The 22,196-nt window shown below is 42.8% G+C and overlaps 1 protein-coding gene across 2 annotated transcripts in view; it reads right to left on the bottom strand.

Annotated features, from left to right (window-relative positions):
* Positions 1-3,433: 3,433 nt before the first annotated feature.
* Positions 3,434-22,196, bottom strand: part of EP300 (E1A binding protein p300) — a 101,750-nt gene continuing 82,987 nt past the window's right edge. For both annotated transcript variants that reach the window (XM_019544997.1, XM_019544998.1), the window contains exons 22-31: positions 21,585-21,662; positions 20,370-20,437; positions 18,653-18,803; positions 18,333-18,479; positions 17,765-17,878; positions 15,859-16,024; positions 14,978-15,142; positions 10,295-10,456; positions 8,231-8,512; positions 3,434-6,795 (exon numbers count right to left, since the gene is read on the bottom strand). In XM_019544997.1, the coding sequence (XP_019400542.1) occupies positions 4,549-6,795; positions 8,231-8,512; positions 10,295-10,456; positions 14,978-15,142; positions 15,859-16,024; positions 17,765-17,878; positions 18,333-18,479; positions 18,653-18,803; positions 20,370-20,437; positions 21,585-21,662 (3,580 nt within the window). In that variant the 3' untranslated portion in view covers positions 3,434-4,548. The remainder of the gene's footprint in view (positions 6,796-8,230; positions 8,513-10,294; positions 10,457-14,977; positions 15,143-15,858; positions 16,025-17,764; positions 17,879-18,332; positions 18,480-18,652; positions 18,804-20,369; positions 20,438-21,584; positions 21,663-22,196) is intronic.

Below are 22,196 nucleotides of genomic sequence, written 5' to 3'. Positions count from 1 at the left end.
CCCCCACCCCCCCCAAAAAAGAGGGGGGGAAAAAAGTTAATGGTGCAGAAAATAAAACCTTCACAGTTTAAGCACTTACTAAATCCTGGTGCTGAACAAAAGTCTGCATGCAATAAGTTGACTCCCGTGTGCTGGGAGAGATAGAAGCCAGGGTTACAAGAGACCACTCAAAGGAACTCAATGAGATGTGGCTTTCCTGGAAGGCCACATGGCATCTGACAAAGACGCTGTATGCAAACACACCCCTTAGTGCTTTAGGTGCTCAGAAACACAGTGAAAAAGTACTTGAGGTTACAGAAGGCCTGTGACCACACTAAGAGGCCAAAGCCCACAAAGAGAGGAGAGAAGAGGGGATGTATGTTCCTCTCATCCCTCAGCAGTTGCCTGGACCAGAATAGAATTGGTTTTCCAGGAACAACCTGATTTTTGGAAAAGATGTTACGTAGCTCATCCTCCGCAGCAGAACAGCCACGACCAATCACAGCATGACCGGGGAATGCCAGCAGAAGAGAGGTGTGGCTGGTTTCCTGTGTATATGTGATGCTTTGGATTCATTCTAAAACACTTGGACTTGCGGGACATATATTTAACACTTTAAAGATAGCACCTCTGTCTGGTCCATCCACTTCTGCATTCCAGTGCAAGAATTAGGAACAATTTTAATCAGGAACATCACATTCCAGAAAGTATTTTTTTGAAGTTCTGGCTCCTGGAATCAAAGGATTACATTTTTTTCCCCCCTTGAGTAAGCATGCAGCCCCAGTGTCTGATGCAAAAACCTTGAACACACAGAGCTTAAAGACTCCAGAGCTTCAAGGCAAGTAACACCATCTTTTAAAATCTGGCTTAAGATTCATGAATGTCCAGGGTTTAGGGCCTAATGATTTTTTTTTTTTTTTTAAGTGCTTGACACCTTGCTCTGTGACATGACGCTTCTGATGAACTAAACACCACGGCTGCTTAAGCAGCATTCAAGCCTGCTTGAGAACCTGAACATGAAAGCAAACCAGTGTTAAAACAGTGCTTTCCCACCCTCTGGCCGAGTCCTGATGGCAAGTGAAATGCAGAAACAGGCTACCCAACCAGTGTGAGGTGATGTCTGGAGGCCTGGTCCACACTACACAAATTATCGTTCATGGAACTGATCTCAGGTCTGTCAACCCTTGTTTAAGGCTCCACCATCCATAAGCCAAGCGGAGTGCAAATAGCTCTCCAAGCTGTCTTACAGCATACTGATCCCTCTTCAGTTGGACTGCTAGGTGGGCTTCTACCTCTATCAAAAGAGTCTTGTCAACAGTGAAGAACCAGGCATGCTTACCCAAATGGCATTACTGGAAATGGAGTGGAAGGTGACAACTGCTCGGTTAGAGGGCAAATGAAAGTGATAAAAGGACAAAAACAGGGAACTGAGTTTCCATGACTTTTTAGGCTAGCTCCATTTGACACCACTCTGGAACACCTAGAGCTTGGCATGACAGTCAAGCTGCCAGTGGTGGAAGAAAGAAGCATCCTTTAAGTGTCAATGGACTGATAAAGATAGAGCAGACCTGAAGACTGACCTCCCACTTCCCACTCAAAAACAGAGATAGGAGGAGGATTTTATAATCATGTTAAGCCTCATCTACCCAACAATAGGAACTATGATAACTAAACTAGTTCATTCGCAATGTTAGAGCAATTAGTTGATTTCAGTGCAAGTCTGTGCTGGTGACACTTATTTTGAAGCAAAGCAAGCTGTAAGACATTTTGTTTCATATATAGTTTCAAGATGGCTTTCCTACAGCACCATGCCTTGGTTAAGCCATGTTCTTAATTTGTTAAAGAAAGAAAAGAGAGGCCTCACAGCTCAGGGAAATGTCCCCTTTGGTGACACCTGTGCAAGCTTCTTGCTCTCATTTGCCTAAACAGTTGTAAGATGAATAAAAAAAAGTGAACCCAAACTCAATTCCTCCTATCAGGCGTCAGGTGCTTGTCTATGCTATTAATCCATAGTATTAATATACTAATGAGATCCCTTCTTGATGACCTTGGTTTCTGTCCTTACTCCTCCCCACCCCATCCCAGGTTATGCACATGTTGCCTCACTGTACACATCAAGACTGAACATTTTTGGGGAAAAACCTCTAAACACCCCCATGTCCCATTTCAGCCCAACAGAGCTCTGATTCGTACTGGGAGCCTCACATAGTGTGAATGAACTTCCTGAGTTCTGATTTAACATCTCCCAGTAAGACCAGCATGCAAGCCTCGGACATGTAGCATCTTGTCCAAACACCACCACCATCATATTTCCTCCCCAAAGAACCTTTTAGACCTTACTAGTGCAATGAAGAAAGCCACCAACCATTTACAGGATTTTTCTCTGGGACCTTTCTGCTGGTCACCTTCATACTTCCATAAGCAGCAGGGAGCAAGTCTTTGAACAGTGCTTGGAGCCCAACTCCAGAGTTTGAGAGTTGCAGCTCTGAGATTATACAGCTAAATTTGTACCACTCATTGACGTTGTTAGGAAGTCCTAAGTACCCTTTTTTCAAAATCTTTGCAATTAAACAGTGAAGTCCAGGTCTTACAAGTTGTGAAGGATTTTTTTTTGCTGTTTAAAGCTCACCTGCTAAAAGTATCAGGTACTAAAACAAAAAAAACCTCAGGAGAATATAACATTGGATGATTCACAGGAACTGGGCTTCAGAAACCACAAACAGTATTTATTAAGTAAATGATGCCATTTCTGGAGGGTGGAGGGGTCTTATTTTCTCTTAACGAAACTACTTTATGGTTGCACATCTTTTATACAGAACCCTGGTGAGCTGGTGCTCTTCTGAGCCCAGGTTATACTTCTTTGCTCCTAAACTGTATTTCTCTTCCTCCCTGGTAGTTCAAATACTTGCAGGTGGCCATCCTATCCCCTCTTCTGCCCTCTGCTAGCTTCAGACATTAGTTCTTCCAATCCATCCTCATAGCTTCAAGCAATTGCCAGGGTTCAGTATCACAAAGCATCAAAAAAGTTATATATGGCTTTCCAAATAAAAATATGATGCTTCAGTTTCCTAATACCTAAACAGCAATTCTGGTCTCAGCAAGGTGTGGTGCTCTGAATTCAAGATGCAACCACCTTAGTTCAAGTGCACAGACTGGAATCTAGCTAACCAGCATGGATCCAGAGTAAGTTGGGAGACACTTTCTGCAACTTATGCACCATGAGCAAAATCAAAGCAGTTTGCACCCAAACATGCATTTTATCAGGCTAATTATAAATTACTACCCATTCTATGCTCTTACCATTGTTCAAATGCAAACCACCATGGAACATTAAAAAAACCCTGCAAATTCTGCTCGCTAAAAGTTTAAAGCAGCATAGAATCTGCTGCCATCATTTTTAACGCAAGCACAACAGGTGGGAAAGAGAAGGGAAGCATTAAAAGAGCAGGCTGTGTCTGTCTCACACAGTTTATTTAACAATAGGTAATAAGAAATCAATTTTAACAGTCTATACAGTGATCGAAAGTTCATATTTATAAGTAATCAATTTTAATTGCATGATTTACAACATTTGAGGGTTTTTTGCTTTCTATTTTCAAGTTTTACAGAAAATGGAAGAGGGTGGGAGAGGGAAGGAGAGAGAAAGCAAGCGTAAAGAAGAAACCCCAGGGACTTCTCAGGTTAAAATCATCCCCTCGGAATTGTTTCTTACCCTCTTTTTTCTTTTTTCTTTTGTTAGATGTAAAAATAACGAAAAAAATTCTTTCAAGAAAACAGAAACCACAATATATATACTACATCCATTTGGCAGCTGCCCCTGTGTATTTGCAAAAAACATTGTCTTCTCTCTACATGTACAAATTATTAATACTTGAAGTTTTTTTTTAAGCTCAGACTCTTGTATAGAAAATTCTTGGAGGACAAAAGTAGACTTCAGGAGGGGATTGGGTTATTTAATATTTTTACATTTTCCCAAAGAATTGACATATTTCCAACCAAAGAGGAAAAAATTGGTATTTATTTTTAATATATATTTATATATATGCAATGTATTTTTAAAGCAACATTAACCCCTTTTGTCCTCCGGTTTTAGGAAATGCTCTCCTGTGTTTTGTTTTTTCTTTTTTGCAGTGACATGAGGAAAAAACCAGAATAGGGAAAATGTTTACCTTCTGCCTCAGTAAATAATAACTATCAATATTACATATTTTCATTAATTTAAAAAAAAATAAAACCTATGGGAGGCACGAGACGGGGAACATTGAGCACCCTTTCCCCCTTACCTCCCCAACGCACGCACGCGAGGAAAAACAAGAAAAAAAAGGACTGGGTTATGATTCCAGCCATAACAAAAATATATTCTTTGTATTCTATCGTCCCTCAGGTTCATTGTTGGTTTGTTTTTAAAACCACAAACTACTGCTGCGGAGTTCGGATGTGTTCCAGGGAAAAATGTTGTATTAGCTAAGAAAGATTCAAAAAAATTTGTCTTCAGTACAAAAAGTCTTGAGAAAATAAGGTTTTTTTTTTTGTTTTTGTTTTTTTTGCTCCCAAAATGCTACAATGTGTCTAGTGTATGTCTAGTGTACTCTGTGAAAGGTTTGAATTCAAGTCTGAGTTATCTGAGCTGAGCCCCAGTTCCGTGGCGCTTGTACCATGGAGGCCTGCCATGCCTGGATTACTAGCGAGCTGAGAAAGCATTGCACTCTGGTCCGGGCTGGCAAAGTGCCCTTGATCCATGGGGTTACCCTGGGCAGCTACCAGTCCTGGATGTGGGGAGCTGGTTTGCGGGGAGACGTGGTGTGGAGAAGGCTGAGGTTGCATCCGAGGGGAAGGGCTGGAATGGGGGGGCTGGGACTGAGGTCGTGGTGAAGGTACAGGCTGCGGAGAACGCACTTGATTGGTGAGTGATGAAGGGATCTGCTGGCCCTGTAAGTGTGGGGACTGGGCCTGACTGGGAAGCATGTGCTGCTGGGGGCTCATGGGGTTGGGCTGAGCTGGAGACCCCATCTGCTGCTGAAGTAGCCTCTGCTGGAAAGCCTGCTGCAAACTGGCTCCTGTCTCCGCACTCATTGCCTGTGGAAGCTGGCTCATTTGTCCCATATTTCCTTGCTGCATCTGCTGCATGTGATGCTGCATCCGTTGCTGCTGTTGTTGCTGCTGCTGCTGGGGGTACCCAACTCCCTGGGGCTGCTGAAACTGATTATGGTTGGCCATCCCAGGACCCAACCCTGGTCCTGCACCTTGCTGCTGCTGCTGCTGGTGGCGCTGCTGCTCGATCATCTGCCGTCTCATTAAAAGATCCCGGAACTGTGGATTCATCCCCGAATGGTTCATGTTCATCGGCTGCGTCTGAGGGTTCATCCCGCCCATGGCTTGCTGAGGCTGTTGCTGCTGTGGTTGCTGCGGCATGGTGGGCCTCTGGACGCCTGCTTGCATGGGGTTCATGTTCTGCATGGCTGAGTTTGGGTGCACCCCTGCCTGCTGCCCTTGCATGGCCTGCTGTGGCTGAAGCCCAGGCTGCCCGGGCGGCATTCCAGGCTGCCCCGGCATACCTTGCGGGTTCTGAGATCCTGCATACTTAGCTGCCCGCTGTTTGATGAATGCAGCCAGTAGCTGAGGATTGGAGTGAAGGATGTTAAGCACCTGCTGCTGCTGCATAGGGGAGCTGGGAGACCTGAGAGTCCGCAGTAAGTTTTGTAATGCTGCCTGGGGCAGAGATCCTTGTTTTGGCGGAGCTGTACCAGGTACCTGGCCCATCCCAGGCTGAGGTGCCATGTTCATAGGCTGCCCTGCCTGGGCTACTGACATCATGGATGGCCTCTGCATTCCTGGCTGTAGCTGCTGAGGTTGGGGCAATCCTCCCTGGGCCCATGGTGGCTGCTGCTGGATGCCTGCTGGTCCCATGGCTTGATCTATGTGACCACCAGGACCTCTGGTCATCTGGGGAGGGCTCATCCCTATGGGTGGCATTGGATTCATCTGGGGCATTGGGTGCTGAATTGGCCTTTGGAAAATCTGAACATGTGCCATTTGACGCTGAGTTTCTGCTGCCCGCTGGATTTGCATGGCCATTTCCACTGCAGCTGGAGGAGGACCTTGAACTGGTGGCTGAGCAGTCTGTGGTGGAGTTGGAGGAGTTCCCTGGCCACCTGCTTTGCCCTGGGACACCGCACCAGGAGGCTGATTTCTTGGTATAGTGTAGGGCGGCATGTTATTGGGAGGTGCAGGCTGGGGCTGCGTGGCAGGCTGGGGTGGTGGCTGAGGCTGTGGGGTCTGAGGTGTTGGGGGCTGCTGGCCTGTTGGAGTTGTTGGCGTGGCTGGTGTTGGTGAGGGCAATCCTTGCTGCTGACCTACCACGCCAGTCCTCTGCATGCTTGCCATCCTCCTTCGGAGCATCTGGGCCTGCTGCAGGCGGTGCTGAAGCTGCTGTTGACGGAGCTTGTGTTTAATGTTGAGGCAGAAGGGCACGGGACACTTGTTCTCCTGGCAGTGCTTTGCATGGTAGCAACAAAGAGCGATGAGCTGTTTGCAAATAGGACACCCTCCATTGGTTTTGCGCTTGCAGCCTTTGGTATGCTGGACAACCCGTTTCATTTTCTGACAGGACGGCAGTGAGCAGTTGGCATTACGACACTGACAGGCATGGACCAGGGACTGAATGCAGCGCTGGATGCTCAGGCGGCGGGAGTCACCAGGGCTCTGGGTGGTTGCAGTCTGCTGGTTGTTACTCTCATCATCTAGGCCCAGGCCCAATTTCTCCATCTTGTGGTCATGGTTTTTAGTGTTATAGCAGGTGATGCACAGGTCATAATCCTGAAAAAGCAAAATGTTGGGAAAAATTAAGCAGCTGTCCATTTAGCCTAGCTCAACAAACACACATGGTATCACTGCAGCTGCAAGGGACGCCCAACTAGTCCAGATGAACTGCTGGAAAGAAATCCAACCTTTTATAGTAGCCCCTCTGTGCCCAGCTACTGACAGAAGTGGAGTACAAATTCTAAGCAGTGAAACCTGTGGGGGCAGGGCAGCAATAAACACAGAAATAGACAGTTTGACAACCCTGTTTACCCATAGGCAGTAAAAATATTTCACCTGACCAGTAGGACAAATGGAAACACAGTTTCCTTCCCCACAGAGAAGGGAGAGGGGAAGTCAAGTGGCCAGTCATCAGCTTGCTCTTTTTCAAAAGAGGGGCAGGAGAAAATAATAGCACATCTGCCCCCTCTTTAAAAGGGATTAGAGGAAAGGGAGCAAACAGAAGAATGTGGCCACATGGTGAACAGATGGGGGAGAAGAGTGGCTCAAATTTTGCAGAAGGTAATCACTGCTTTTAGGGGGAAAAGAGTCTTCAAACTGCACTAGGTGGAAGAGAACCTAGACTTTGTGCACGTGGGAGGGGGAGCATCACATTCTACTTGCAGGCTCTCAGAGCTGAATCTGGGGCAGAGCTGATTTAATGTTGGAGTAGTAAAGATTGAAATTGAAGGGCCTGGGTTGAGGCAGCTGTGGCTTCTAAGCACAGCTACTACTTCCTCAAGCTAGCAGACAATGCTCAGACAAACAGGATTGGGATGGTCTTTAAAAGTTCCTTAATGCTTTCTATTATCAGTCTCCAGTAGAATGCAGAATAGCAGTATTACTATTTCCTCCACCTGCCTGTAATCTATGTCTTAAAGAACAAAAAGCCTGACAGCAACTTTTAAAACAAACAAGATGATGGCTTTGGCAGCATGTTCCTATGCATGGCGGAAATGCAAAGCAACAGAGACCTCCACGCAAGTCATTATTGAAGAACCCCAGTTATCAAGCCTCAATTTTACATTTCTGAACTCTGAAATGCTTTTTTTTTTTTTTTTTTTTTTTTTAAGAGAGACAGAAGCCCTACTTCATCAAGAAAACAGGACAAAGTGACACCCTTCTTTTTGGATGGAAGTGCTCAAATTTCCCAAACAACTGCTTGGGAAAAAGCATCATAAGTGATTCAGCCCTCCAAAGGGACTTCACTACCTAAATGTTCTGAGATTTAAATCAGAGAGGCTGGGATTTCCAGTGCTAAGAGTCCTAGCAAAATATAAATGTCACTGAGCACTGAACATTTAAGGAAGGAAAGGAAGCTTCTTTCTACTCCACGCTACCACAGATTTGAAGAAATCTCATTGAATCTAGGTTCAGAAGTGACCTTTGGTGGAGGCTCTCTTTTACTCCAGTGCCCAAAGCGAGTGGGGAAACAATATCTTACGGGGCATACCTCACAGACAGTGCAGTGCCATCTGGTCTCCACATGATGCTTGCACTCGTTGCAGGTGTAAACAAAACGATCTTGACTCTGGGTATGCAGCTCCACCAACATACACATGGTTGACCACTGAGCCCTTCGGAGTGAAGAGAACTCCAGGTGCTTGTCCCTAGCAAGGGTGAGGAAGGCATCACGCCCATCCATTAAGTCACATGGAATGAGTGGATCAGGCTCAACAATAGGAGGCAGGGAATTGGCTGCAGGGCCAGCAATGAGACGGATCACAAAGAAGACCTGAAAAAAAGAGAGACCAACACAGAAGTTAATCAGCCACTGGCCAGAAGGCTTCAGCCACCAGCCTTAATTATGCAATATATGCAATTCCAGAACTGCTGAAGCTTGCATGAGTTGAGAAGGGGGGTTGCGGGTCAAAACAGCTGCCCACAAGGGTATGGAAAGCACTTCCCATCCTTGAAGTGCACTGCAGGTGCTCCCCTCTGCTTCTTCAGACACATGACATACAGACCTATTACACAGAGCACCAAAATAGGGATAGCAATAGGCCTGTGTGAAGCAGCTAGTATTTGCTTTGGATTTGGCCGATTTGGGAGACAGTGATTTGATTTGGTGATTCAAATCACTGTCTTGATTTGATTTTGGCCAAATCTGACTAGATTTGGCAGCAGCCGAATCTCCGAATCAGCCAGGCCAGGCCCATCCCCTGCCCCTCTCCCAGCCCGGCAATGGCTGTCCTGCCCGCCCCAGCTCCCAGCACTTGGGGGGAAAAAATGGTCCCGGCTCAGCAGGTGCTGCTGGGCAGGGGGCGATCCCTGCTGCCCCCCACTACCCCACGCTGTGTGGGGAGCTATGCATGAGCTCCCGAACCTCCCCCTCCCAGCCCCCTCATGGGTGCCCCACACAGGCCAGCTCTAGCTCTTTAAGAAAAAAAAAAAACCCTGAAGAAATCCCAGGACTTGCTCCTCCTGCTGGCGGGGGGGATGATCCCCGCTGTCCCCTGCCATGTAGGAGCCCCCAAACCCTGAGGCTGCACCAGGAGCAGCAAATCCTGGGACTTTTCTCTGCTTTTTTTTCCCCTCCTTAAAGGGCCGGAGCCCTAGAAGGCTGTGCAGCCATGGGGGAGCCAGGGAGGCAGGGTTTCGAGGGGGCTTGTGCAGAGCCCCCCATGCAGCGTGGGGCAGTGGAGATCACCCCCCCCCCACCTGACAGCACCCGGTGAGCACCGGGGCTTTTCTTTTCTTTTTTTTTTTTAAAGTACCAAGCTGGGGCAGGCGGGGGAAGCCATGAGGGGGCTTGGGGGAGGCTGGGGCCCCCTCCATGGTCCTCTCTCCTAGTACTTACCAGCTCTGAGTGGCTGCAGCTCCCTGCTGCAGCCACTGGGGACTGCCCAAATTAAAAGTTCTCTGAACCTCTGCTGAAGATTCAGAAAGCTTTGAATCAATTTGGACCTTTTAATTGGTCCCGATTTGATCTGGATTTGGAGATTCGGCCACCAGATCAAAATCACCACCTGAAGCTTTGCACAGCCCTAATAGGTAACTCCTGGCACAGGTCCCAGAGCATGGCATGTGAAGGCATTTTGCTTGGCATGTGCACCTTGGGGCAGACAGCACTGAAGGAGCTGTACTGCACTGCCACAATAAGGATCAGGCCCTTCTCAGCTCTCATGCCATCTGCCCCTGCCATGCCAACATCTCATATGTTCAGGTTGGGGGTGTTTTCCGCACTTTGCCCAGAGATGGTGCTGGCCCCTGCACTAGACTCTGTGGCAGGACAAATACTTTATTTTCATAAAAGTTCTTTGCACAGCACAGCACAGCACAGCACAGCACAGCACAGCACAGCACAGCACAGCACAGCACAGCAGTGATGAATAGTCCCATACTGCTGATGGAAAATTAACCCATGCTTCATTGCCACACCAGCCTGGTGCACCAACACTGGAGAAGGGGACTGTCTGGACAGGTATTCCAGCTGCAAATATAATCTTGTGTTAAGCCTATAAGCAAGCTTTGAGTACTCGGCCATTAAAACATTTCTTATTCCATCAGATTTTACCTCCTTGTGCTTCTCCATAGTGGCATACAGCTTCTGTGAAAGATCATTGGAGACATTGGGCATGCCAGGCTTTTTCTTATTGCCCCGACTCAAGCTGCTCTTATTTTTACTTGTCTTCTTATTGTTCTTCTTTTTGGCATTTTTGCTGTCTCCCTTGCTCACCTGTCGGAGCAAGGAGGAATCAGTAACTTTCAATGTGCAAAATAAAAGGTACATGAGATCCCTGACTATTTAAAAGACACAGTAAATCAGCATAACATTTTATTATTTTGATACTTTGTCATTCCAGCACTATATATAGAAACATTTCAGAATAACTTGCTTTTAAAAAAGGAAAACTTACCAATTCCTTTAGAACAGAAAATATAATTGAATTACTCACTAGCAACAAAACCATGTAAAAGCACCAAGGAGTGTAAATGCTCAGTGGATGATATGTGGGTTTGACTGAAGATCCAAAAAAAGATACTGATCAAAATATTCTCCAATGAACTCTTATTCAGCTGGAAGAATCCTGAAAGGGCATGGCAGATGGACCACTGCTGAGCTATTTAAAACTGATAAGTCACTAAAGAGCACAAATGATCTCGCATTATCCAGAAGTTTGAAGATAAAGGAGACAGATGAGATGACTTGGTAGGTTTTTCCTACTCTTGTTACTCTCTTCGTGTCACAGCCCTTACCCCGCCCTTTTTTTGTTCATTTCTTTAGACAGTGTCAAATAGGAGCTTAAGAAGATGGGACCTTTATGTCCAGAAAAGTTCTACTAACATTTCCATTTCAGAGATTGGTTTCCACTCCCACTTTGATCTTGGCTGGAAGTGGGACAGAGAAGTGACAATCAATGTCAACTAAAAACAGGTTTTTCCTCCCATTTCTAGACTAGTCTGACCATAGCTCACTAATGAGAACAATGGTTCCTGGGGGGTTCATGATGTAGATGCCTTTTGTGGTTTTTTGAGAGCTCACATATAGGAACAGACTTTATGTGAACACTTTTATTATACTGATAAGCTCTAAATAAGCTTTTTCTGTCAAGAGCAAATCTTCCAACAAAAGAAGCTGTTTGTTCTAACACATGGTTCCTGGATGATAAAGATTATTTAGTAGGGTTGGAGAGTTGTCACTGTAACAGTCCAGGAAACATGAGGAGAAAGGATTTTCTGTTATATCTTTTATTGGACCAACGGTATAGTTGGGAGAGCTGTTGGACAAGCTTTTTGGGCATCAAGTACCTTTCCTCAAGTCTAAGGAAAAAAAAGAGGGGGGCAGACACAGTCTGAGATAAATATCAGAGGAAATACAATCAGTCTGCCTGGAAGGATAGAGGAGGGCTGTGGACTAAGGGTTAAAAAGGTGTTTAAAAAGCTGTTATGGGACAAAAGTAGTGTAGTAGAAGCAGCAATCTAGTTACTGGCAGAGCAACTATTCAAAAAAGACAGGGTAGTTATTACCAGTGAAGTTCATGAAAATTAATAACAGTATTTGTTAGGTTGCAAGGAGCCATGAAGGATGGTGACTTTGGTTAAGATTTTTAAATCTGTTTTTAACTCTGCTAAACACCGAGGCCTTTTCAAATAGTTGTTTTTAACAGCATTCTGTATCAAGCTTCCTGTACATCTTTTCCCTTAGAAGAGGCCAGATCAACAGCCTCAGAAGTATTCTCTTGTGTATTTAATATCTTTGGGCGTGTCAGGCATGCAAAGAGCAACTTTGTTTAGAATTGCCGGTTTACATGGGGCTTCTCAAATATGCTACCATATTTGATATATGGCTGCCAAAAGAAAATTTAAGTGCGGACAGAGCTGCATGACCTCACATCCAACTTGTCTAAAGGCCTTGAAAGCAAGACTAAGTAAAAACTGAAAATCATATGAAGTATGGATGGGTAATGATGAAAAGCATGGTTTTCTAACAGTCAATGAATCATTGGATGGAAAGCAAGTTTTAGAACAAAGACTGATCACTTCTAGGAGAGGAAGTCATGACCTCAAGGGAAAAGCTGTATCAGCCTTTACACCCAGTTTCTCTCCAGCACCTACACAAGCTTTCTAGTAAGTAGTGCTCGATCAGCATCATGGCTCCCTAAATGCAGTTCCCACTCCTGTTTCAAAAGAGCACAGAAGACAGAGCTGGTGCATTCATGAATAAGTATCTTCATCATAAGTATCTTCACTTTTTTGTTGTTTTTCTTTAATGCTACAAGACATTCCAACCTTTTTATTCTTTAATTCTAGGGTGTGAAAGTGCATTTGTAAAATTTTTCTCTCATGGTCATGTGTACATGCAGAAAAAGTAATACATTTTCCCCAAGTTCAAATAGCTCTAAACATTCTCAAAAATCCTGATTAAAGTATGTGCTCTAGTTAGAGCCTCAAACACCTTTAAAAGTCAGTATCTACACATTATGCTAAACCAGAGCTGGCAAAGTGCTGTTTATCAGCATTCTGTTAAGGTCTGTATTGTCATCTTTTTGATGTTTGAAAAGAAAAATGGTGAGCCACCTCCTAGGAACTGAAATCTGAAGCAGCAGCTTTTATACAATTTGAGGTTGTGGTTCAAAGCAACAGACGATTTAATTTCAGTATCAAAATGTTTAACCAGCTTCAAGTTCTGACTAACTGACCTTAGTAAAGCTGTTTTGTTAAGGCTTACAAGCAGACAGACGCCTCCTTAGACTCTCTCTTAAGGTGTAAGGCTATTTGTTTCGTCAGTTAAATGACCCAAACAACAGAATATTTGAATTCCAAATCGATACGGATGCAAACATGTTGATTTCAGCTGGATCTTAACTCATTATTTGTTCTACTCCTTATTTACTTAGCACTCTAAATACCATATTTACACAAATATAAGACAAGATTGTCCATCCTCCTACTTCAGCAGGGGGAGGGGCCTAAAACCCCTAGTCTTACATTTGCATACAGGGAGGCCTCATTAAACTGTTGCCCAAAGCAGCATGCAATAAAAACCAACTATGAAGCTGATTAAATGCAGCTAACACTGAGGATGACTATAAAACAAATGGCCCACACTGGGCAAACAGGCTGATGGGAACCTACCACTAGGATAGGTTAGCACAGCCCATCTGTTTAAGTTATACAGTAGTGCCCATTGAGCAGTCTCCCTCAGCGCCAACTCCTTTTGATGGTGAGCCACTACACTGCATACATTTCCTCTTCATTCCCACAGGTAGGCTGCCTTTTTCTCATTCCCAATGATTCTCATTCCTTCACCAGCCCTAAATGGCTGGCAAACATCACCAAATGGGGGCCCTAAACAGTTCATTCAGAATCCCTGTTATCCCATCTCTCAGCCTGTTGCATATGATCTGCCCTGCCCTCTATGAGGTGAAACTGGACCAGGCTGGCCGGTCTGGAGGACCACAGGACTCATGACAAGAACACCTGGTTCCAGTCATTCATGGGGAGGCTAATTAGCACATGGATTTGGCGGGATGGGGGGTTGTGTTTATATCTGGAGTATATACAGACAGACTGGGCAATGTGGAGCTGTGGGGTCACCATGGTTTGAAACCGTGCTGACTCTGCTGGGGCTCAGCCCAATGAACTATATGAGAAATGATAAGCCTTTTGGCTTTGGACTAATATCATGTATAGTTTGTACTATATATAAGTAGGTACAAAAGTACTGCTTAAAAGAATGTTTATGGAGTACCTGTGCTAAAACTTGTAGCAGTTTCAAAAAAAGGTAACATGCATCACTTCTGGATTAACTAAGTCTATTGGCACTATATGCAAATTACTACAGGTACATTAATTTCAAGACAGCAGTGTCAAAGTTGCTCCTCACTTCTTTGTGCCCACGGAGAGCAGGTATTTGACAATAAAAGAGGGGGGGGAGAGGAAGGGGCTGCAGAGGAAGATGATGTGGGTAGGCAGAGGGCTACTAGACCCCAAAATTTATTTTCCCTGCTGTAGCAGTGGGAAGGAGACAAATTCAAGGCACATTTCCAATAAATTAGATTCTATACCTGGAAAATTATAACATTTATAGGTTTTCAGGTACAGAATCAAGTTATTGAGAGGTCATCTTATATTCAAGAAAATACAGTAACTTTTTTTTTTTTTTTTTTTTATATACTATTAAATCATAATGTTAAAACTAACAACCCCAAACCCAGACAGTTCTTGAAATAAGGCTCCAGACTTCTTGGGTACTCCTGGGTAGGTATTAGATGGCCAACCCAACAGCCTGACAAGCGTAGCCTATTTAGCCAGAAGTTTTCAACTTTCAGATAAGAATCATGAAAGAGAACTAGAACAGATTCCCAACTATAATTTGATAGTCCACAGGCTCCAGTACAACTCTCACACAGCAATTAATAAAAAACCCAGTGAAATCCATTGCCATTACATAGATATCTGAATTTAAAAATTAACTGTCTGAGAATCGTTTCTGAGGCTTCAGCCATGGAGTTTCAGGCAAGCAGAATGAAAGAAAGAATTCAATCTGCAAGTAAGGAAACTCAAGGGGTGGGGGAGGAATAACAGCTACTGAGTAAAAGTGAGAACTGAATCACATTAGAAATGTAAAATTAAACATCAGTGCCACAAATACAAGTTAACTCTAGTAGTACACCAAGCACAGAAGGAAATTAGGTGAAAACTTGAGACAGATTACGGGAAAAAAACCCAAGAGTTGTGTAGAAAGTTTCCTTACATCTGTGCTCTCATTACTAGTGTTCTCTTCTCTCTTTCGCTCTTCCTCCTCTTGTTCTAGTTCCTTAATACTCTCCTCTAGAACATTGGGCCAGAAGTCCCCTTCAAAGTAAGGCAGCTCTTTTGCACTTGTTAGACGATCTTCTGTTGCCTGCTTGAAGATATCCTATAAAACAGATCAGATATATTATGTTATGGTTATCACAAAGCAAGTTAACCAATGCACTTGCTTCTCTGTGCAGCACCCAAAAAACCCCTAAACAATACACCTCAATCTACTAAGGCACAGCCCAAGGATGGATTTAAAGTTGTGTTGGTTATGTACAAGTGCCTCAATTTGGGATGATGCTTCAAATATTTAGTCTACAAAGATACAAATCCCTTAATTCAATAGATTGTAGCCTGCCACTTGCTGTAAGCTGCACATTTCTTTGATACAACAGTGCCATCACTATACTTCCTAGGCCTCTTAATTTGTGTTCTGGACAATGCTGCAGGCTTCAGGTCTTTGCAAATGCATCAGACCACCAAACATGCCTGATAATTTTATTTTAATCCCAAAAGATTCTCTAATTTTCAAACTGACAGTCTAGCTAAAGTGTTCTTATGCAGCACTCTCATGACTTTCAGATTTGCTTTTTTATTATTTTGAAAAAAGAGGAAAGGAAGGCATGATATAACTGAAGTCTTGCTGTTTTCAAAAGCTGTGTAGTTTAAATAGAATGTACATGTTGCTGTTAGTGCTCAATCTAGATCAGAAACAAGGTTAATATGTTAGAAATTTAAGAAAAATCCCACTTATCGAAGAGCAAGGAGTAGGAAGAGAACAAAGACAGACATGTCATGAAGTCAGAATCCAGTTAATTTGTATGTTGCACTAACCTTGTAATCATGGACGATACGCTCAGACACTGATTTGTCCAGCATTTTTTTGTACCACTCCTGCAGTCGCTTGGGCTTAGGTATCTTCTGATCAGGTGGATGGCAATGGAATATGTAGTCATCTCCTTCACTTGGTGGGCAGGCCCAGATATGTCCAGTAGTATATCTACCATTGTAAAAAAAAAAAAAGACAGGGTATCAGGGTGCTGATGATCATTGGCCCTTCAGCCACAAGATGGAGCCAGCACAGAAGCTGACTCATGTTACAAGATGGACAACAAGTCTTCCAGATATCTACCGCAGAGCTGCTGGTACATACAAGCAATGGGCACCAGTAACAACTGAACTATGCCCTGGTTGGTATGGGCATGCAATATGGAGACCTCTTTTCATTAATAAGATGCACAGCTGTGTTGCACAGAATAACTATGGAAAACATGCTTCACCTGCAAACCTCAAGGTAAAAGTTACTGAAGCTTAACATTTGTTTGCAATTGTCAGCCACCATTGGAAGAGAACTGAATTACAATTAGAAGAGAACTGTACATTCTCAGAGCAAAGGAGTGGAGACTTCAGACAATATTTCAACATTAAAAGCCAAGGATTTAAAGACAAATAAGCCATTTACCAGCACATAACTGTCCAATTACTTTGTTTCCTGTCATTTACTACACTATTCTACTAGATACCTCTCCTGCCTTCAAGGTCAATTAAAGGAAGATTATACCTCTGCTCATTCTTGGTGTATATTGTCCCTGTAGATGCATGCTGCTGGCACGTATTCCAGTAGCACAAAGCCCAACACCATCTAAAATAGTAACTGAATGGCCCTAAATCCACAAAGCCCAATTTACCCAAGTTCCTTCCTACCTGTCATTTGGAAAAACAAAACAAAACAAAACAAAACACACAAACACAACCTCCAAAAGCAGGAAAGACGACTATATACTCAGAAGTCAAATTACAGTCAAGTAAACTTTTCTGCCCAACTGAAAGCAAGCTCACACCCTCTCTCTGTAAAAGTTAAGCCAGGAGTTATCCCATACTTTCAGGAAAACAGTTAGAAGTTATTAAAATGCCTGAACGTTGGTCCTCTCAAAACAGGCACCAGACACCACCCAGAAGGGTGGATATATAGGACCTGGATCACAAGTCCTAAGGATGCTGCTGTTCTCTTGTTGCTACGTTAACCACAGAGGCATGGCCTTTTACATCCTACATCCTGGCTTCCATGTGCTCCACATGGCCACGTCTCTCATTCTTGGCTTCAGCAACTCACTTGCTACAAAAGTCCTTCAATGACTTAAGTTTCCATCCGAGTGAAACCTCAGGATTTTATATGCTCTGTTTCTTCTCATTTCCCTCTAACTTCTTTTGGCAGGATGTTATTATTTCAACTGCCAGCTCTGTAAAGATGTTACCTAAGAAAAAAAGCTGCCACAAAAACTGCCTAGTCCAGAGAGAATTAACAGACAAGTAAATGATGAAGAAAGATAAGAATACTTTACTCACTAGCCCAAAAATGTTACTCGACAGAGAGCAGAATATTGCAAAGGCTGAATTAATGACAGTATCTGTCAGACAGCAAAGTCTTATGGTCCAGATATTCAAGTTACTTTCCTCTAATTCAAAATTGATTAAAATATGTTCAAGTCATATTCTATATACTTTATTAGACAGAATATAACTAACTGACATTCAAGCCTCTGTTGAGAAATCTGCAATCCTACTGCAGTCACTGATTTTCTTTCTTCCCTCAAAACCCATGCCATGGATATTTTCCTTTCATCCTCACTGAAACTGGACAGGTATGTGATTCAGGACAGTAACCACATCATTTTATCTACACAATGAGGTACAGGTATACAACTGGGTGCTGTACAATAAGAAAAAGTCATAAACTTACCCTAATTTCTTGACATATTCTAAGTATCCAATTAGTATTTCATGATAGACTGCAGTCCTCAAACATTTAGGGCGGAAGAAATGAACACTATCGAGGTAAGATATATACACTCGCCTAGACAAAGGAGAAAAATGCATGACAACACAGAATAGATGGCTGGAGGTTCCACAGCATTTACACATCATCCACTGTAGTCTAACCCTGAAATACCCAATTCAAGTCACTACCTTCAGAGGCCTCCATGAACTTGCATTTTTGTTTGGCCTTGTCGCCTCATCCGTTTCTGGAATCATCTACCTTTAAAAAGTTGACCCTCAAATTCACCTTCTTCCTTTGGCTGAGATGCCACCACCAGACATACATTCTACTCCTCAACTATCCTCTCTTTTTACTGTAATATTCCCACTACAGTAACTGCTTTATATTGAGATATTCTAGTATAAGTGACAAAAATTAAGTTGTATTCAAATCTTAAAAATTCAGGACTTCAGGTGGATCACCCAACCAAGACTTCTGGATAAAATAAAATTTAGCTACCCCTTGACCAGAGCATCACGTAGATTCTTACCTCTGATTGGGCGGAGGGCAATCTGAGCCATACTCCTGTACATGCATGCCGAAGAAGCACAAGTCTACACCATCAATCTCTTCAAAGGCAAATAGAGCTTTTGTGCGATAAGGGAAGGACTCTGCCATCTCTCCACTGTCTACAAACCTGCAGATTTAATAAATTGGGGGGGTGGGGGGAATGACACAATAAATATATTCCATCATGATCTGAATAGAAAACAAGTATTTGCAGCTTCTGTATCTGCAGAGGTAGGAAGCTCAAGCACCCATCTTTTGAGTCAGTGCTGAAGGAAGACAACAAGTCTTAAAGGGATGTACCTTGCTTTCATTCCTGGTTTTACTTCTACAGTTTTGTCAGAGGCATGAACCACCCTAACTGTGACCTCTCCTGCCTCAGGGTGATTCTGTCTTCTCAGGAAGTCATTGACTCTGTTTTCCAAGAAGGTACCAAGTCTTGTAGCTGGTAACCCTACAAAAATAAAATTCAATATATACATGACTAAAAAGTTAAGTTCATCTCTCTATACCTGTATTAACTGAAGTAGCTTTCAATGTGCTATGCCACATGAGATTAAATGGGTTTAGTTCAAGTGAAATAGTACATTTGCTTTTCACCTCTAGACATACCTGTGGTTTAAAACACAATTCAAATCAAAGTGGAAATTAGCATGCATTTTATTCTGGTCCCTGTATGTTTACTGCAGAGGCCTACCACTATTAAGTCTTCTCTTGAAGAGAATTAGCTAAGAATTTGAAATGCTGCATGTGGAGGCCTAACTCTGCATACACTGCCCAAACCTAGCCAGTAATATCAACACTTCCATTTTTCTGAAGACCAAAACAATAAATAAATAAAATCATCCACTTCAACCAACCCCTACTAAATGCATTATTACACTTATATCCACCTCTCCTTTCAAATAAAACCCAGACAAAAGAAGTGCTAGCATCCAGGTATGAAGGAATGCCTGACTCCAAAAGGCAGTTTAAGAGTCCTAGCACAAAGAAGCCCTTCATCTCATTCTCATACCACTATTTACAGTTTCTTATGTATCACCTCCAACTCCTTCAATTTTTGCATTTTGGCACCTTCCAACAAATCCTGGCCACAGGATGCTGTTATGAGTAACATTTGCATGCAAGTGGCTGGAAACCCCAGTTAGTTGAATAAAATTGTAAGCAGCCCCTGCATTCTCACAATGAATGTTCTCAGTGAATCCAGGAAGCCTGGATTATGGAGAAAGCATACAGATGTTGTAACTTGAAGCACTGTACTCAAGAGTTGTTTGGTTTCTATTTCATGAGAAAGCAGTTGACGAGACAGGTTCTGGAATAGCTAAGCTGCCAACAACAAGGTTCCCTCCTCCCCCAACGTTTCAAGGGAATTTATACAAGTGATTTCCTCTTTGCCCCTTGTCAGAAGGGCTCACAACAAACACGGACCTTTCAATACTGTACAATAACTAACACCTCCTACAGGTTTACCCAGTCTTTTATATGGGCTGCTTTTACAAAATGAGCCAAACAAAATGCAGCCATTTAGTTTGAACTTTAATAAAAACGATTTAATTCTGAGTGGAAGATAAAAGTTTAAAAAGCTTACACAATCTTCCTTCTGTCTACAGGCCAACAGTAGATGTTTCCAAACCATAACCTTCAACCCCAGGTGGATCCTGAACAGAAGGAGCCACCTCAAGAGGAGAGATCTGTTTATGGTCCACCTAACCTTTGTCTTCTCTGCTAACCTACCCAAAGTATTAGCTATACTAGGGACTTGGAAGGTGGTTACTAATTTAGATTAGACAGCAAATCACAGTGGTCATTTTCTAATACTGGTCTTTAAGTACAGTCCTTTGAACAAACACATTTAGCAAGTTAAGAACACATGAAGTGCCAGTGGATATGGTCATTCTTAAATACTAGGACACTCTTCTACCCACATCAAGTTTACCACACAGGCCTATTTAACTAAAAGCAGAAAATACTTAAAAAAATAAGAGAGACAGGAGAGAAGTTCCATCTTCCCCAAACTTACTTTTAGCAGAAAATTTGTTCTCTTTCCTGGTTCGACCTGTTTTCTTTAGGCAGCCATCACAGACAAAACTGAAGTGAAAACATGAGGAAAAGGAGTGAAAAATATAAGCCTGCTAAAGCTAAGTAGTTAGGTTAAAATACACAAAAATCCCATATCTGAAACACCAAAAATAAAATATTTCACCAGGCAGATGTAGGTCTGAGAAGTGTCTACAACTCAAAAATCTGGAGTAAAACTAAAAAGACAAGTAGAAGGGAAGGGTATTAAATCTTCCAGTGGGAAACACACAGCATACTGCCATATGAATGACCAGAAGGCAATCAACTGAATAGAACACTACACTCCTGGCCACACTGTACAGGCTTCCTATTCCTCCGAAGCCTCACGTTCTACCATTGTGTTTAATCGAGTATCCTGGCTCTCACCACCAACAGGCTGATCCGATGTATTAGCTTTGTGTTCTAGTATACAGAAAATGTTGAAGAGGCATCATCAGGATGTCTCACATAGCTAAGGGTCATTCACCCTTTACAAAAGAAATGTTGATAACAAACTGCAAATCCTAAATCTGCACAAGCCGAGCAGAGAATACTTTAAAACTCTGAAGAAAAAGTTTGTGATGTCACAATTCTAGTAATCATTTACTTATATTAATGCTATTATAATGGCAAAAAAATATCTGTACAATCAAAAGTTTACTAAAGCTTCTTGTATTTTCTTGTAACTACTAAGATAGATTTAACCAGATAAAAATGAGAGTTTTTAATCTTGACCTTTTAGGAGGTAATCTGACAAACTGTGATCAAGAAGAAACCAAATATGTCAGTTCAACTGAACACAATCCCAACAAGGTCTGAAAAGCTGAAGATAAAGCAACACATTTGGCAGCTGGGATCAGCACTTGCCACAGACAACTATAACCTCTCTCAAATATGGTAGGATACAGAATAAAGGTGCTGCCTTAAATACAGGTATCTTGAAAAGCAGTGATGATAAGATACAGGAGATCATAATCAAGATGTGATTAAACATTTAAATTTACTTGAAATATACTGAATATCCATGGGCTGAAATTACTGCTGAAAATTTTCCCCTTCAATAAATTTATTAGCCATATGGTTTCAGATCTGTTCAAATATAATACCTCCAAAAGGGTGTACATACACACCAAAAGAGCAATCAAGCATCAGAAAAGAAAAGAAGTAGGAAACTCACCCAGAAGGCCAGATTATCTCATTATGAAGGACACAGATCTGGTGCATTTTTCTCCCACACTCTATACATTCAACAAACCTGTAATTCAGAAGCCAGGTAGAGAGAATACATAGTCAGTAATTACATTATCATTATTTAAGCCAATCTTTCAATAATACACGCATACGTGCACACACACTATGAAATTTACAATTGTCTCTTCTCTAATACAAAATAAGGAAGGGAGACAAGGACTTTGTCCCTTCCTTAGGAGTCCATTCTTTAAGGTTTCATTGCTCTATAATGATGGAAGAGGTACATTTATGAACCATGTTACTATTCTTTCCTTCTCACAGCCCTTGGCAAACTGCAAAGCAGTAGAGACAGATCCCAGTGTGGATATGGGCTCTTTTTGGTCATTCATTATGATGGAAGGCACTGTTTTAGCAGCTTCAATTTGAGATAAGCACTTGGTGACATGGGAAAGGAGCTAAATGGTGATCCAAAGGACTGAGGAGTATAGGGGGAAAGCACTTATTTGACCAGGCACTGGTTCCAATACCTAGAAAGCTTTACTGATAGGCTACCATTCTGCTCCCCCAGCAAGCAGTGAAGAAGAGTCAGTCAACACCA

The sequence above is a fragment of the Crocodylus porosus genome, unplaced genomic scaffold, assembly GCF_001723895.1.
Source record: "Crocodylus porosus isolate Cpor-Errol unplaced genomic scaffold, CroPor_comp1, whole genome shotgun sequence".
NCBI lineage: Eukaryota > Metazoa > Chordata > Crocodylia > Crocodylidae > Crocodylus > Crocodylus porosus.
Note: the sequence above shows the minus strand (reverse complement) of the source record. Positions and strands in the feature narration are given on the sequence as shown.